Source organism: Zosterops lateralis (assembly GCF_965231275.1).
Source record: "Zosterops lateralis genome assembly, chromosome: 13".
Lineage (NCBI taxonomy): Eukaryota > Metazoa > Chordata > Aves > Passeriformes > Zosteropidae > Zosterops > Zosterops lateralis.
The window spans coordinates 7,908,377-7,926,175 of NC_139773.1; the positions used below are offsets into that span (position 1 = coordinate 7,908,377).

Genomic DNA, 17,799 nt, shown 5'->3' on the forward strand with positions numbered 1-17,799 from the left:
GTGAATGAATATTGCTGTAATGAATTTGATACAAAGTTTGAATTATCTAGCCAAATACATAATCACATCTCAAATAACTCCACATGACTGTGGAAAGCAGAACTTGTCACATTTTAAAATAATTCCATGGCGATCATCCTTATTTTCTCTTGCCTGGTTTGAGCTTTTTCATTGATCACACAATTAAACCTTAGTTAGATTTCACATATAACTTGGAAACAACAACAAAGAGCAACTTGGAGTCACTTCAAAGAATAAAAGGCTGACACACCAAGAGAATTTAAAAGAATACATATTGATCTGGATAACAAATTGGCCTCATTCTCTCTGACTCTTCCAAACAATTAACACACGCATCCTCCTGAATTTTTCCACAGAGGGTCTTGGAACATCTCTATATACCCTGTCAGTTCTAATTCAGAGATACTTGGAAACTCCCAGGGAAGCTGGGATATCAGATTTTCCAAGACCCAACGTTTTCCTTTCCATGGTCCTTTGTTTGGCACTGCCTCAAACACCCTTTTTAGTTCTTACATTTCTCTCTCTCTGTGCATATAAAAACTACATTCACAACAAAGAATTTATCATCTGAAATCCCTAAATTTATTTATGCATGTTACAATTAGTGTGTGAAAAGAGATGTAACTAAAATTAGTGAAGAATTTGTCACTTCCTTCTGATGCACCCACACCATTCTTTAGAAAGGGAAAAGAATTCATAGTCTGTTTATGTGATTCCTTTATATTTTCACATAACCATTTTTCCATCCGGATTATGATACTAGAATTTTTTTTTTCAATAACATAAAGATCAAAGTAGACCCAGATTGCAGCTTCCAGACATACTTACAAACCAGCAAAAGTGCGATAGAAATAAAATAACATTTCTGAGGTTGTGAAAAGTAAATGTACAGAGACCAAGAAATAAATTCAGGGCTTTTTGCTACTCAGGAGCAGTTCCATCAGCAATAAATAAAACTTATTGTGTATAAGGCATTCTTATGTTCACATAGAGGCAATATCTGTAAAAGGATTTCCATCTATTATTCTGCTCTATAACAAAAATATTACTAAAATCTTACTAAACACCTTTTGCTCATCACTAAGAAATAACATAGCAAGGGAAAAACTTCTCATGTTAATGCCGGTTATACATTGAATTCTCTACTCCTCTCCCTACTTCCAATTATAACCCAACAATAACTTGACATAGAAGATGATGAAGTGGAATCATAATAATGTGATGAAAGTTATCATTCAAGGCAAGGAAAAAAACCTGTCACATTGACTATTTTTTGGTGCTTCTGGAAACATTCTGCCTAACAGTAGTCTATTTGAATTTGTCAGAGAAAATAGAAAAATAAATTTGTTTTACCATAGAGAACATGCCACTGAAGGAAAGGAGTAATCATCTGCATGCAGCACCATCTGTGTATTGTTAGTGAATTTCAGAATGGATTAGGCCATGTGGTAAAATTATCAGTCTCTGACTCCTCATTAGGCAAGCAGTAAATTAATACAGGAGTAAGTCTCTGGAAAAAGTAAAACTACTAACCAGGATCCATATACATGATGAGAATTCCAGCTCAACTCCTTTCACTTTTTAAAAAAGATGGAAATAATGAGCTCTAAAGTGTTTCATCTTCAAAAAAGTGAAGAAAAATAAAATGAAGATGATATGATGGGATATGGAAAAAACAGGAAAGGTGGTGCTTCTGCCGTCTAACAGAGAAGTTGCATGAGAAGACCCAGAAAAGCTGTCTTTGGTCTTTGCCTTTTCTTTTGTCTTGGGTTGTTCTCTCATTTCATGCAACCAAGTGAAGATCATTGCAGAGAACAGAGTTGCAGTCCCTGCTATGGGAGGTGCTGGTGCATGAGGTGGGTTCACAGCATTGTGCTGGGATAGGGAGGAAAGAGCAAGGCAGAAGAGAGTCAGCTGGGGGATTTTTGCATAGACAAAGCATGATAACTAACAGTGGTTGTGAGGGAAGAAATCTTGTCCCCCACTTCGAATGGCAACACCTTTTGGAGAGGTGGAGGAGTCATAGCTAACTGCAGTGGGTTGCGCTGGCAGTAAAAAGATTGAGGGATCCCAGAAATTAGCATTAGTTTTTGCATGAAGGAATAGAGTGGGAAGTGTGATAAAAACAGAGCCACGAATGTATTTGAAATGACAGCATTTTTTGCCTGAATGAGAAGTTAAATGAAAATTGCATAACTATTTTTAGTGAGGCCTAGTGAAACAGGGGCTTGAATAAAGATACTGTGGATAGCAAAGCGAGGTGAGGACAGGTCTAAACTTTGTCAGCAAAAGAAGTAAGGTTTAATCTAAAAACATGAGCTATTATTGAACTGCTGTCAGCCATTTGAAGTAGTCCTATGCAGTGGTTATAGGATGTCTGCACAGCTTATGCTCAGGGGATTCAATATTTGAATTTATTCACCTGAATAAAGAGAGGGGATAAAAAGAGCAGCTTCAGCCTGTATAGTCCTTGTCAGTGGCAAAAGTTCTCCTTACACCTATGAGATTGCTTTTGGTGTGCAAACCACAAAAAATAGGAATTCCACATTACTTTTTAAAGGTCTACATATATTAAGAAATTGTAATTAAGCAACTGGCTAGGGAAAGTAGTACATACAGCAAAACAGTATGGCCACATGCAGCTTCCTACAGGCACATACAATACTTGACTGACAGTATCTGCATTCAGAGTCTGCTTGCAAAATTCTGTCCTAAACTACACAATAAGCAGGTGTTAAACGTTTCTCCTCTGTTTTGCATTTGGTGACTAATCCTGCACAATGTCACATGTGTCCTCACTCTCTTACAGTAACTCTGAAGGTTCTAGGAGCTGCAAAAGGCAAGAATACAACACTTCGAATTTATACAAACTATATGGAAACTACCTACACCACTAAAAAGCTGTAGATCGCTCATAAATTTCTTTAAAGTTTAGCAGTAAGTACAAATGTTACCCTAAGTATAACTTCCATAGAAGCATGTGCAAATATTAAGAAAATTATTGCTATAACTACCTTTTAGCGATACCCACCTCCCCTAAAAGTAGGAATCTAAACAGGAAAAGCTTTGTAGTGTCAATTGTATAGCATTTCAGACATAAAAGCAGAAGATGAATGATTAATTTAATCTCATCACCTTGTCTTTGTAATAAACTGTAGTTAGAGTAAAAAGTACTTACAGGGTGCACCAGCAAGCAGATAATACCCCTTTAAATCAGGTAACTAATACAACTGATAAATTTTACCAAAGGCTTTTATTTCATTACCTTTCTAGCTTGAATAGTAAGAAAGTATTAAAAATAGGAAGAAATCCCTAAAACTGGGTGTAAGATAACTTCATTTGGAGACAACAAAACAAAAGATACAGGTTTCTACCACATTCATTCTCAGCCACTGGAAGATCTTCTCTTTCCCTTGACTTTTTAATTTCAAGGACTAAACTGCTATTATATTGTGAGAATTGCATTACTATATATTTACCAGAATGAAGACAAAATTGTGCTACAGCTTCAAAGGACACTTATTTTATATGCAATAAGGTAAAAAAACCACCCAAACCAACTTCTCTAACTGAGCTCAGCATCTGAATCGTTGTATTAATTTCTCAAAAAATGAGGAATTAAAAAAATTAAAAGGGGAAGACATACACAATGAAACTATCTTCCTTTTAAAATAATGCAATTTCTTAAAACAAAAAGCTTAGAAAAATACTATAATGCTGTAAGACTAATTTGCAGATACAAATAACAAAATTCTCAGTTATATTTTTTACTTACCCAGCAAATGCTTGGACTGCATAAAGCTTGGAAGCATCCAAGGAACTTGCACTTACTAACTGAGCCTTTAATAGAGATCAAACAAAGTACAGTTACTTGGTTGCTTTTAGAAAGTTTTGGACAGAATTTAACTGCATCAAACATATAAGACATATGAAAATGTTTAGCAGGGTCAGCTCCAGGCCAAAGCTAGACTAACTGTTCCTCTGGGAAACATTTTGGTAGCATTCAGCATTTAGTGTCACAGTGGAAGAACCCATGGGAAGGTAAGGTATTGCTTCCCAAATATTGTTGCCCTTTAAATCCTATAGTGAATGCAGGGTAGATGGTAATTAGAGGCAAAAATCAGATATCATGTTTGACAGTAGCAGACCCCTGTGCTGGCAATTATGGTAAGCACAACAGTGAGGGTTACCCTGTATATAAATGCAACACGTTTGCAATACAATCAAAGGAGAACAAAAGAGTGGAAAGCTGGGAAAAAAACCATGCAGATTTCACAACTAAAATGAAGGAACAAAACAGGTCAAATAAGTCACAAACGGACATCAACAAAATACATGATCCCTATAGCAAATAGGTGATTTTAAACCTTTTCGTCCACAGAACCGCTATCTGAAAGAGAATTGGGAAGAAGGGGAATATAGGTTAGAAAAGCCAGTCTCTGAGAAAAAATCGTATGCTATAAAATCTGGCAGTGTTTTAATCTGTTAATGTAGACCAGAATCCAAGTAACACCTGTGCTTAGCTGTATAATTGTGGCAAAATCACTGTCACTACATTTTAAACAAACAAAAAGATGTTCTTGGTAGATAAGAACCCCTCACACTTATGAAGGACTGTGTGGATAGCATATAATTCACATACTACACCCCATCTCCATGTGATTTTAAATTTTATTGCCTTTAAAAATATTTTTAATAATAATGAATAGATATTTAATATTTAATATAGTTGAAGTGTTCAAAAAAAATAATATTCTATTTTCAAGGAAAAGGGAAGTATTTCTAAGGATATAAACACCATAGTCCCCATCCCAAATCCTGAAATGTAACTGTTCTATCACAGCTACTCATAAAATGACAGAAATTATTCCCTAAATGCTAACAGAACTACAATTGTGAAAGTATAAGTTATTTCACATATATACATATATATATATATATATCTTATTCTAAATTGCTTAATGCAAGAGCACAGTGTGAAAATTTACAGACAGAAAATACTTGCTGACAGAAAAAGCTACCCTTATTTAATTGTCTTGTCACATTTGCACTTAAAGGACAGTGCATACATGAAACAGCATTGCTTTAATTGTCACCTTACTGAACTTTCCACTTCCCCAAAGGGAGTGCTTAAGGCCCATTTAAATAATTTGGATATTCTCGAGATGTTTGGAGATATCTCAGGTTAAATACATTACAAAATAACACCTTAAACATGTGCCACATTTAATTTTTAAAGCAGTTTATATACAGGAAAAATCACATTCAAACACATAAATCCAAAATATACTGGCAAATGTAAAGCTGCATAGCTACAGTAGTGACAATCAGGGAACTAAAAAGCTCGAGTCTGCCACTAATTCTAGAAGCTGCCTACATGATCAAAGTGTTTGACTGACTAGATTTATGAAAATGAGCTTACTCTTTAAATATTCTATTTTTAAAAAAAAAATTTGTGAAATACATTTGTCTTACAACACCAGATAGTATTGGGTACTCTTTCAAGCATATACAGAATATTTGGACAACTCCAAAATTATTTCAGCACTTCACAAGCAGGATGAGAGCAGAGCCTGGAGGAAATAGGTGACTGTAAGGTAGGCTGGCCATGGAAAGGGGATGGGGTGTGCTTTTATGAGGACTAAAGAAAAGATGAGTTAAACCAGAGGGCTGGAGCAGCATCTGGACATCAATGAGAGAAAAAGCATGACAGCAAGTACCAACAGGGCAGGATAGACAGAGGCATCAATTCTCGAACTTGTGAAAGAGTCCAAAAGGTGAAGAAAAATCTGGGGACTGAGGGAAGTTTTAAGCAAGACACTACTTGTAATTTAAGAAGCCTCACCACAATCTGTTCATGCAACCTGCAAGTTCTTTCTAGAATATCTCAACAAAACCGGTAATACTTGAAACTGTTAATAAAGGTGCAGAAGAAATCTCAGTAGTATTGATGTGGAATGCAATAAAGAGTTTGCAGATACTTTGCTATCAGATGCCTAAAGGATCATATGAATTTTTCATCTAATTCACTTGTTTAAAAAGTTATATTAAAATTCGTTGAGACTTGTCTTCACATAAAATGGATTTTTTTCAGAACATGAGAGGTAGATATATAAAATTTTCTTTACCTCTCTTTGTTTCAGCCAGCTTCATCTATTTTCACTACTTTCCTTTACTGGAACCTAATTTTGCCTAAGTTTAGTGAGGAGAGTGACAATTAAAATTAGGAAGGAGGAAAGGTTATGTTTTTGGTTTAACTTGCTTTTATTTGCAGTCGCTACATATAAATAAAAATGCACCCATCTAAATGGTCCCTTTTCTCAATAGAAATTGCATAAAGCGGACAACTGACGCAAATTTCCCAAAAAAGAGATCTTAAGAACATCTCCTCTTTGTAACAAATGAGTGCATCTTCAGAGACAAAATTGGTTTGAAAACTTCATTGTTTACTGCTTCTTCTGAACTTACCATGAGTGAAATATTCTGAATTGTGGAAGTGTTCTCTGCATGTATGAGAGCACCAAATCAGGAAGTGTACAGTCACCAAGCAATTCACTTTAGTAGTCGTTAGGCTACCAGAATAAACAGCAACATTCCTTGATGTAGATAAGAAATGAACTGTGATTACGTAAGAGACCACTGAATGTATTTTCAAATCAGGGATTCAAAGCTAGACATCTCAGATTATACTGCTGAATGACAATGATTTACTTAAAAGAGCTTATCTTCATCTAACTCACTTCTGTCAACCGCACATTCAAAACACTAACCCAAAAAAGTACTGAGTACACCTAGGAGCATATAGCAAACCCCTCTTACTTTAGTTAGCTGTTGCTCCTTAAAATTTTATTTCAATTGAAAATTCACTATGTTATGAAATACCAGTAATAGCCTTCATATTGTGCCTCTATACCACAGTCCATTTTAGATAAGAGGAGAGTGTTTTTTACTAGGATTATAGGAAAAATCCTTTTGCTCCTTAACTGTTGCTATTTCAGCTCAGTGCAGTCCACATTGATATCTACAAATCTCTGTGGCAGAATGATGAAGAGCAGGGTGATCATCTATCTGCATACTACTGAGAATTATTGTTTATTAATGTCAAACATTGAAGGCAAAAGGAAAATGCTCACAAGCCCTTTTTTACTTTTTAAGGCAGTCAATTACATTTAATTAGATAAATAAGCTGGAAATGAGATAAAATTAGTCCTTAAGTTTCCTTTAATAAGTTTCAGGTATTAAAAAGCTGTATAATAGTCAGCATAGCCACTAAATCTTGGCTTCTGTTGAAAGTGGTTTACTTATGGGAATGGATGGAGAATGAAGTGAGAGGGGCTTGTAATTTTTTCAGTAGCCTCAAATAAGTCCCCTCGTTATTTATCCACCTAGCAGTTTAAACGTAGGCTAAGTAAAATTTCCAACAAGTATTAATGCTGCATAATTAATATTCAAACTTGGTATGAAAACTAACAGATCTTAGAAAAGTTTAACTTTACACTGTTATCAACTGTTTTCAGATTGCCATGGTCCAATTTAATAATTCTGTTGGCAATGTTGCCATCTGTAACTTCTCAAACAAAACAGAAATGAATCATACAAAAGAACAAGTTTCTATACCCAAATTTCTGAGGGAAAAAAAAATCTCTAAAGGATGCTGAAAAGGCAGAGTCTTCCAGCATGAAAGGTATATTAGCACTGAAGATATGGAAGTCAAGGCAGACCTTTGCTTTTGTACCTTGTGGTACCATCAGAAATACAACTGGCTCTGTCAGCCAGCAGAGGTATTTCTATCAAAGAGGTTCAGGTGATTCTGCCCACCAGTCATAACACTCCTTCAAAAGTCTTGTGCCATGATTTCATTTCTGCACTTTTCAGAACATTGTCCCAATACACTGCTCCTCATTTAATGATTGCAAAAATTCAGTTCTCCACTCTCTGCCACAGCACAAGAACTGTAACAAGGTTCTAAAAATCTAAACTGTTAGGAAACCCTAAGAAAAAATCAAAATGATTGATTTTTCACTCTTTTAAATGTTCATTACTTCACAACACCAAATAGGAAAAAGAATTACAGTTCACTATTCTCTCAAAGTACTATTTCAATATTTAATTTCTGCAAAATGGCTGTAAGAATGTCAAACTGACTGATAATTAGGTTGTTCCTGGAAGCAAAATCTTCAGACAAAATACTTCCTGGAATTCAATAACAATACAGCTATTCCATGAAAATAACATGTGTAAAGTACCCACAGTCAGAAGTAGTTTGAAGTCTGAGGTGTACAATTTTAATTAGCATGTACTGCCAAGAAAGGGAAATAACAGATGAAAACCAGGTTTGAATAGACATTAAAGTAATAGATTGGACAAAACAATGACAAAAATTAAGCCATGCTAAGATAATAAATGCTGCACCCAGAAGCTATTATTGCCACTGCAGAACAGAACATTACACTCTGTAAGCCCAGAGGATGTTGTATTGCTGAAGTTTATTCTAGGGAGATAGTGTATAACGCTTGAAAGATAATATTAAAGCTAGCATATCATAAGAGATGAGTGATGCTTGTCTGACAAAGAGAAGGTCAAACTTGAATAAAGCTTGGTTGACAGGAGAAATAGAAGAATCGCTGCTAGCACTTTACTAGCAGTGATGTAGAAAAATTACTAGCGGATACATGGAGAGTCAAAACAGGAGGTCAGTTTGGTGAAGATGAAAACTGCATTTGTGTCTCTATTAATAAAGTGGTCTGCAAATCTGAAACAAAAGGACATGCTTTAAAAGCATCTCTGGTGTCCAGAAATTGAGTCCCATTAGACTTCTAATAGCTTTGTTTTCTATTGTTTTTCAACAGCTAGTAGACACTAGCTGTTGTGTCTTCTACCAAATTCTAGAACTTATCTCTAAAAAAGTAAGTTATAGACAGCCAAGAGAACTATTTGATTACGGAATGCGATGAGCTCAAAAAACTACCATTCTCTTGAAGACTGAGCTCTCTTGACAATCTCTGGCTTGTTACAGTGATGATAGGAAATAAAATCAGCATGAATTTTAAGAACTCTCTTCTGACCCAGAAAGCATTAAAATGATAAGGCATACATTATCCAGAAAGAATGAAAAGGCATATTTTATGTGATAACAGTACATGCAACCAAGTAATTAATTATTTGCTGTGAAAACAAACAGGTAATTGATTGTTGCAAATGTTTCTGCATCACACAGCTCACAATGCCAGAAAGCATTTGACTTGGATCACTACATCATAGTCTGAGTTGCAAGCCAAAGTCCAACTGCATTACTTCTAAAGAAATCCAAGCAAATCCCTTGGCTAGACAACAAATTTGAGAGTAGTTCCTCTGGACTCTAACAAACAAAAGCCCTATTCCTTGGGTCTTCTTGCACTGAACGTGAGGAGTGCACTGAGACACACAAGCTGGTTTATCCTGACAGCACAGACAGAAGTGACAGCAGGGGAGAGATGTTTGGTGGCAGCCTGGGACATAGGGATGAGCTGGTGTCTGTCTTGGGCCACAAATAACATGTGTGCAATAGCAAAGAGCTGAGCACCACAAGAGCGGATCAGAAGGCCAAAGCAGTTGGTGACAAAGACACAAGTGCTCACAGCAAAAAATGTTTCAGGGGCATTTACTTTGTACCATTTCTATTTTTGGCCCTGATGACTGAAAGCCCATTAGCTGCTGAGCACATCAGATGTGATCTTGAAGAGTAACATCTGGTTTGATTCCATCAGTAAAACACAGAGAACCCACTCAGCCATTCCAGTGATCAAACCAAATGTGGCAAATTGGGAAGACAAAGATTTTCTTCAAAAGTGTACCCCTCTTGTAAAATAAAATACTAATGGTGCCACACCCATAAGTCATATAAACTACTGTTAAAGAGCAAGAATAACATGAACAGCTAGAATCAGGAACAAAGGATCAGAACTTAGTGTCTGGGCAACTGTCACCTATTTCACAGGGTATGATATTCACAGCTGCTGTTGGCACTAAGTTGCTGCTTCTCCTGTGGAGTTGTTTCCACTTCTGAGATAAGGTTTAGGAACTATCTAAAATAGTCTCAAACACTTCAAACACTATCCACAGAACCCCCAAACCAGAAGGCTAAAAAATTTAGATTAGCTAAATTAATTTCAAGACTTACAGTAGTGAAAGAAAAAAATGAGTCAATGTATAATTACATACAAAATAAAAAGATGACATCAAGCTAATATCACTTACTGGGAGAAACCAAAGATATCAGATTTTTTTCTATTGAAAAGAAACTAGCTTAACAGATACAAGAGGAGAAAAAATACTTGAAGTAGTATGATTAGCATTAAAACATTAAAAAAAGCTTATTTACTGTTATCTTTTATGGTATAGGTAAACCTAAAATCAAATTACAGTTTGTTTTGGCTCTGCTTGAAATAATAAGTTGTAATAATTATGCCTAAACACCAAAGACAGGCACAAATGTTAAGAGCAATAGACTGGTACACTGAAATTCAAAGGATGACTTTTGGTATTATTGGACTTTTTTTGCTTTATAGGACATACATAAATCCTTCTGAATTCCTCAATCCCTTTTTATAGTTAATAGAAAAAGGGATGTCTCCTCGTCCTTTACTTTCATGGTTTTTTAGAAAAAGAAAATTTCACCCAACATGCCTTTAAAACTCCCTAGAGAAAATTCCACTTTATGTTTGCAGTACCCTCCTTGCCTTATGGATGCAGAGGAGCATCAACTCCATCCTGTTAGTGCTAAATGAAACAGGAAGAGCTACAGGATAAGATTAAAAACTGCTTTAGTTTATACTCATCCATTTTATAAATATTCCTCTCTCCTGGTTTATTTTTACATTCGATAATAGTACATCCATCATATCTGTCTGTCCTTATTCCATCTTGGTATCTATGCAGCTGAAGGACAAGAATTCCTTTGGTGAGCCTGCAGTTGCACTGGTGATACCCAGAGCTATACATAGTTTATGGATCTGTGACAGCATTGACAAATCACTTGCTGCTGCTCCAATAATCTACTCCAGAGGAGCTACTCAAGTGTCAGTCAGCAGATTGCTCTTTGCCACTACTTATTTAGTGAAAACAGATTACACCATTTTCTGTGGTATTTTTTTCTAGGTAACTTGTATCCTTGTAGTTTTGCACACCATGTCCTTTGTCATAGCATCCAAGACATTTTTTAATGGCTCTGTCAGCAGCACAACCATAAGTCTTGATTTTCAGATTTACTAAAACTTCTTATCTTGCAAGTTGTCTTAAGAATACTCTCAGCTCCTCAAGGAATCAATCCTCGTGGTTAACAAAGTTCTGTCAGTATCAACAATAACTTTGCATCATCAATCACTAGAGAGGTTTCAGGTATTTCCTTCTATTTAGAGTTCCTGAGAGACAACTGTCTAGGTGTTCCACTGATCACCTGGAAAATTTGCACAAGGAAATAGTCTGGTACCTGTCCCATGGAAGTAGTCAGAATTTCCCTTTGACAGCAAAACAGAGAATCTCTGACACACTCTTTTGTAATATTCTTCTTCACCAATACACCAGAGGAAGACTTGAGCTTATTTATGAATTCATGTTTTCCAAGTCATTACATTTTTTAAATGCATGTCTACATATTTTTTCAGCCTGATGCTTTAAGAAGATTCCTTTTATCCCAAAGCATCAAAAATGATGCAGTGTTATTTCTACTTCTAAAACAGTGACCTAAAGAAAAAACTTAAATATTTTGGAAATAAAAAGGTAAAATATTTTTTAATCTTGGTGATACAATATTGTGTTCATTTTCCCAATAAAATCATTATAAAACCCCTTTGGAATGGACACTCATGGTCAGCTTTCCTCTTAGCTTTAGCAACTTTAAATTTGTTAAAGCTAAAAAGAGCAGACAAACTGCATGAGTATTTATCAATCTACATTAATTCTAAAGTCAGTGAAAACAGTGTCAAATGCCCTCCTGTTTTCATAAGGAGTAGAGTAGCAGAGCCTCTCTTCATTTATGGAGGAAACTAGCAGTTTTAATAAATCACTTTTCTTAAAAACAGAAGTCATTCTCTAAGTAGAAAACGTTTGGGGTGATCTGCTTCTTTTTTTTTTTTTTTTTGTTTGTCTGCTTGTTTTTATTAAACAGCCAAAATACAGATTTCTGTTAAACCTTACTGATTAAGGATGTCATGTGTTTTGTGATTTATTGTAGGTTTTTTGGTTTGTTGTTGTTTGGTTGGATTTTTGGTTTCGTTTGGGGTTTTGTCTGAGTTTGTTTGCCTGGTTAGATTATTTGTTTTTTATGCTTAAAGAATAGGTGTAGCTATTCTAGGAAAAGGCATCTGATAACAGTAGAATTTTTTGAGTCTGAGACACACACGAATGTTGTTGTGATACACATTTCCCTGATGTAATGCACACTGATTTAGCAGGAGTTACTATGCTAAATTAAACTTGCTCTTCAATCTATTTGGTTACTATCCTGTTTACAAAGAGACACAGTATTATAATCTAAGATTTTCTGATAAGAACAAATGCTGTAACGACAGAATTAAAACACAATAAGCCAGAAGAACACTATTATGTTACCTGGAAGATATATTAAACATGTTCTTAAATAATTCTTTCACTCACTTAACTAGTGCAAAAAAAGTACAGACTGAGTGTGTAGCAAGCAACTGATAACAGAGCATCCTTTCATGAAGCCACAACTTTACAGTAGGAGGTGAATGAAACTACTTGTTTTTTTCTTCACAGACAAAAAGATGGATGTATCATCTTTATGACTAACTGATTAAATTTCCAGCCATAATTTCTCAAAAGCAACCTTTCTACAAATCTGTTAATCTCAAGACAGTGCCATTTTCTGTTTTAAGTCTCTGATATCCCTTTTCCCATCAAAGGACAGATGAGAAATAGGAAGGGATAGGTATTAAGACTTTTGCCTGACTCCAGTGAAACTACTGGCAAGAAAATAATGTATACACTCTCCTGTGCACAAAACAATCATATGAAGCCGAGTCAAATCAATATACCTTGGTTATCAGTACGATCATAACTGAATTCATGGAGTGGTTAATAATACTTTAGAACTCTATTTTACCTCCTGTAATATTAGTGGAGGATTTTCAGAGTGCACACATACACATATGAAAAAGGAATAGTGGCTAACCAGTTTGGCTGCAGGAATATTGTATTAATCAGCTTCTACCCACATCATCTGAAAATGTATTTTGTCTTCTCCCATCCTGGACAATTAGAGCTTCTTATTGCACCACCTCCCCATTCCCACACCAAAAAGAGTTAAAGACATCCATCATTTTATTTACCTGATGAAAAGACAGACACAAACATGGTGTTAAGCAAGAAAACCAAGACAGTTGAAAAACTGGATTATTAAATTTCTGTGGTTCATTATCATTCCCAATACATCACCAAAGGAGATTCCTTAACTTGCAGTAATCTTGTTTCCTCAGTACCACATGTCTATTAAAATGTATAGTGAGAGTAATCATTTCTTCCCCAGCCTGCTTACACAATACCTCTGTTCCATTGTAACCATCTTCTGATGTAAACAGAGAAGGGAAGTCACACAGATGAACACCCTCTGCAATCTGCCTTTTTACATTATTTACATATGAAGAGCAGAGCAATAGATTATTCACCTGCTGTTGAAAAGCATTCTGTCCCCAAATCCATCTCTTTATAGATGATGTATTAGGTGAATATATATTAATTTTCTTTAGACATTGCAGATGAAGTGTATCAGCCACAAGGAATACACAATCAGTCCTTATATTAATAAAGTAATTTATCACTCTTGTGAAAAAAAAAAACAAACAAACCCAAACAAACCATAAATAAATGAGATGTGGGAAAAACAAACAAAACCTTGTATCGCTAAATACTGTGGCTCCAATGTTTTGAAACAGAACAAAAAATCCTGAGGCTTGGTACTGCTGCTACTTTTAATTAACTATGAGTGTTTCTGTCTGGACTATTCTTTCCCAATGATGCAAAGACTAATTGAATTCATTCAGTCACATTGTTTCCCCCATCAGACTGTGCCTCAGTTTAGAAAGATATGAAATGCCATTGGGCTGAGTGCAGGAAAAGCAACTCAAAGAGATCACATAAAAACGTGTTTCATTCATTATGTTGAAGAAGGTGACACTGAACTTCCAGGCAACCTAAAGTGTGGCCACAACTCAGCTTCAAGACTTTTTCATCAGTCAATATAGTTACCCCAAAAAATTAAGAAATAAAATAGGATACATACTTACTTTTCATTTATCATCTCAAACAGTGGTCTTTCTTAAAACCCACTTCCCAATATAGGTAATGTAGATTGTGTGCAGAGGAACTTTTTAATATAAAAAACCAATTTAATTTCTAACAGACTTTTTATTTCTCCATTATAGTCACCACCAAAGAGTAAGGAATTTCCATGACCAAGGTAAGGTTTTATTTATTCTATTTCCATCTGAATGGCTATAAAATGACTGATTAATTTACTAAACAATACCAGATCTATTGATTTTCATCTGGCCCACAGTATGGATTATTTCAAGTCCAAATCCAAGAATTACATTCACATAACAAAAGCAGTACAACACTATTAACTACAGCTATCAGTTTTGGGTAACTGTGCACCTATGGAAGTGCATTAAAAACAAACATGATGAAGGTAAGATATAGGAAAAAAAACAAACCTCAAGTACAACAAGACAGGGTTAGGTTAACTTCTAAAGCCTTCACTCTGAGAAAATACAGCTGACTAAGGCAATTCCAGCTAATGGTTTTCATAAAAAAGGCCAGAAAAGCTGTCCAAATTAGAAAATAAGTACTTTTTTTTAAAAAAAATCATAGGTTGAATAGGCAGAGTTAGAAATATGCATTGAAATAAGCTTACTTATTTTACTGGCAGATTTTCTTAACTTGGAACCAAATGACCATACGACCAAGGCAGCGAGGTAATACATGACAGATGTTAGCATAAACAAAATAAGAGGGTATTCATACTCATCTCTAAGTTCTGTTCTTCAGTCAGACACTACGAAGTGAAATACAAATCCTTCCTATAAAGCAATATAAACACTTCCCTCCACTGTTAAAGAGGCAAATCCAACCCCTGTTCCCTGTCCTCTTGAGTCACCACTGCAGCAATATATAGAGTTAGATGAGTTCACCCATGTTGACATCTAAACAATCTACATTTTATCAATAAAACAGATAAACAATAAATAGATAAACAATCTACAGGTTACTCTGTGTCTGAAAATTCAGACCAAAGGCATTTTAAAATGAATGATTTAATATGAATAATTTTTTAAATCTGACATATCAAATGATGACCAAGAGAACTGAATCAAGAAGCTACTGCTCACAGATTACAATTCATAGGAAGTGTCTATGTTATCATTCAAAGCAACTGAGAAGACTGCGTGCAACTCTGGAATTTTCTCCAGAGGCATTGTTTCATGAGGACAGAAAATCATGCTTATGCTAAGGCACCTGTAAAAGATAGGGATGGAATGGAAGAAGCCACTAGGAAAAAAGAAAGCTAGAAAATAACAAGTAAGGACTAGAATAATGAATAAAAGCATAAGTCATTCTCAATTACACTGTACAAAGAAACAAACAACTGGGTAGCACTTCTTTGATTTTTTTTTCAAGCCATCAATCCCTCCATTAATATACATGCATCCACGCAATGTCTGTATATCCTTACAGAACTTTAAATCTGAGGATTACTCATGTACTGCTCACGTCTCCTCTCATTCGTATAACCTAGTCATTCCAGTACGCCTCCAAAAACATTTTGTAATAAATAATACATAAGCAATCAGCCCAGAGTGTATTTTTTCCTCCAGCTAGTGACAGAGAATAGGACTATCTTACGGGGTTCTTCTGCACTAACAAATTATTTATGTACCAAGGATTTATTGACCTTACCTTATGCATTACTAGAATGAATACCATCCTAAACCCTTCTTTTGTACTGAACTGGAGAACTAACACTGTTGTACTATACGGTTCTATCTCTGCTTGGACAGGTTGTTGTCGAACACTCCTGCTTAGATGGAGGGATGAAACAATATATTATAACAATAGATTATGTTTTGATTATATAATGAAGATTAAATCAAAGAACTTGTTCTTTTTCTAGTACTTTTCCACCTAAAAGTAAGAAATCTGAAGTTGACTGTGAATCAGTTACAGGGCTAAGAGAGTAGAAGAACCCCCAAAACATTCATGAAAATCATGTAAACCCTAGTTATTAGTCACTTTCTTAAGAAGTTATTATCGCTCCTGCAAACATTAAAATGGAGATTGAATACCTTAAACTACTATTTGCCTAAAAGATAAACCAAGTATTCTCTGGACATGCCTAATTACACACATAAAGAAGAGAAGGCAGGTTGTCAAAAAAGAGAAGTCAGAAAATATGTTTTGGGAATTTTGAAGAACTTCTTTAAGAACCTATTTACAAAATGTTTTTTCCTAGACTATGTGCCATTCAAGTAATAAACAGAAATTGAAGGTGTTTTGTCTTAGCAGCCAAACTGACATTAAGAAGACATCCTTCTTCAAAGGCTGCATACAAAGTATTCAAAAATGCATTTCCATATCACAGAACAGCTGAGATTGGAAGGGAACTCTGGAGACCTTGTCTAAGAACCCTGCTCAAATCAGGCCACTCAGAGCAGGTTGCCCAGGACCCGTGCCCAAATGGATTTTGATTATTTCCAAGGACAGACGTCCCACCTGTGGAATTCATTATCTGTGAATAGACTGTCTGTAATATCCATTATCCAGCTCACTGAGAGTAAGCTGAAAGTAAAATAAAGGTTTTGCTCCAATAATGCTAGCTATCACTCAGCAGAAATAGTTTTCAGGTAATATATTCTTTGAGTAGACTACTCCAGCTACAAAATATATTTTGAGATTTAAATTCTAAAAAAATGTTAAGTGTTCTGCAGACATAAAGTTAAGAATATCATATTCATCCATTAAATACAAAAACATGAAAGAATATAGGTATGGCTAATAGGTACTGCTATGCGTGCTACAGGATCTGAAGATCCCTTTGTACGAAGCCAATTGGTGACTGCTAAAACAGAATTCCTGACTGAAACACTTATCCTTGTCTGTGATGGCATGGAAAACACAGTGTGAAGAGGAAACAGAACTGCTACTCAAGAGTGAATGCACACTGTTCTCAGAATAAGCTGAGAAATAGTGTGTTGTAGCAGCTCATTTGTAAATTCCCCTTAACCTCCTGATATATTCCCTTTCTCTTTTATTTCCCTTCTCTTTTATAATATTTTGTATTAATTTATTTTTGGAAATGTAAGTGGAGATCCTAGTATGACACTTGGTAAGCCTGCAGACACTTCGTCCCATAGATTACACCCAATAACACATTTTCATAAACTGGTCAAATGGATTCTCTGTAAATATAAAAAATGTTCCTGCTATTCAGAAGAAAAAATGTCAATAGAGTAAGAGACTGAAAGAAGTCTTTCACCTGCTGGGTTAAAAGAAGAACATACGTTCCAAATATAATTCCTAGAAAGGATTGCATGGGATGTATCAAAATTAATTCTCATTTTCTAACAACCCGTTATCTACCAATGTACACAAATGCACAGACTTCAAATAGCAGAATCAATTTGGGTTTCAAAATTTGAGGTCTTCCATGTGTGCTTCCTTTAATTAAGTCCTGAGACCATTATATTCCTATTGTACAATGACTAGGTGAAATGAATGTGGTTC

General features: G+C 35.3%; 1 protein-coding gene across 9 annotated transcripts in view; it reads right to left on the reverse strand.

The window, feature by feature from the left end:
- UNC13C (unc-13 homolog C) overlaps window positions 1–17,799 on the reverse strand; it is a 179,196-nt gene that overhangs the window by 103,955 nt on the left and 57,442 nt on the right. For 7 of the 9 annotated variants that reach the window (XM_083870705.1, XM_083870706.1, XM_083870702.1 and 4 more), the window contains one exon: window positions 3,797–3,861. In XM_083870705.1, the coding sequence (XP_083726831.1) occupies window positions 3,797–3,861 (65 nt within the window). Of the gene's footprint in view, window positions 1–3,796; window positions 3,862–4,388; window positions 4,412–17,799 lie in introns of all 9 variants that reach the window. The other 2 variants (XM_083870709.1, XM_083870710.1) reach the window with 1 other exon arrangement.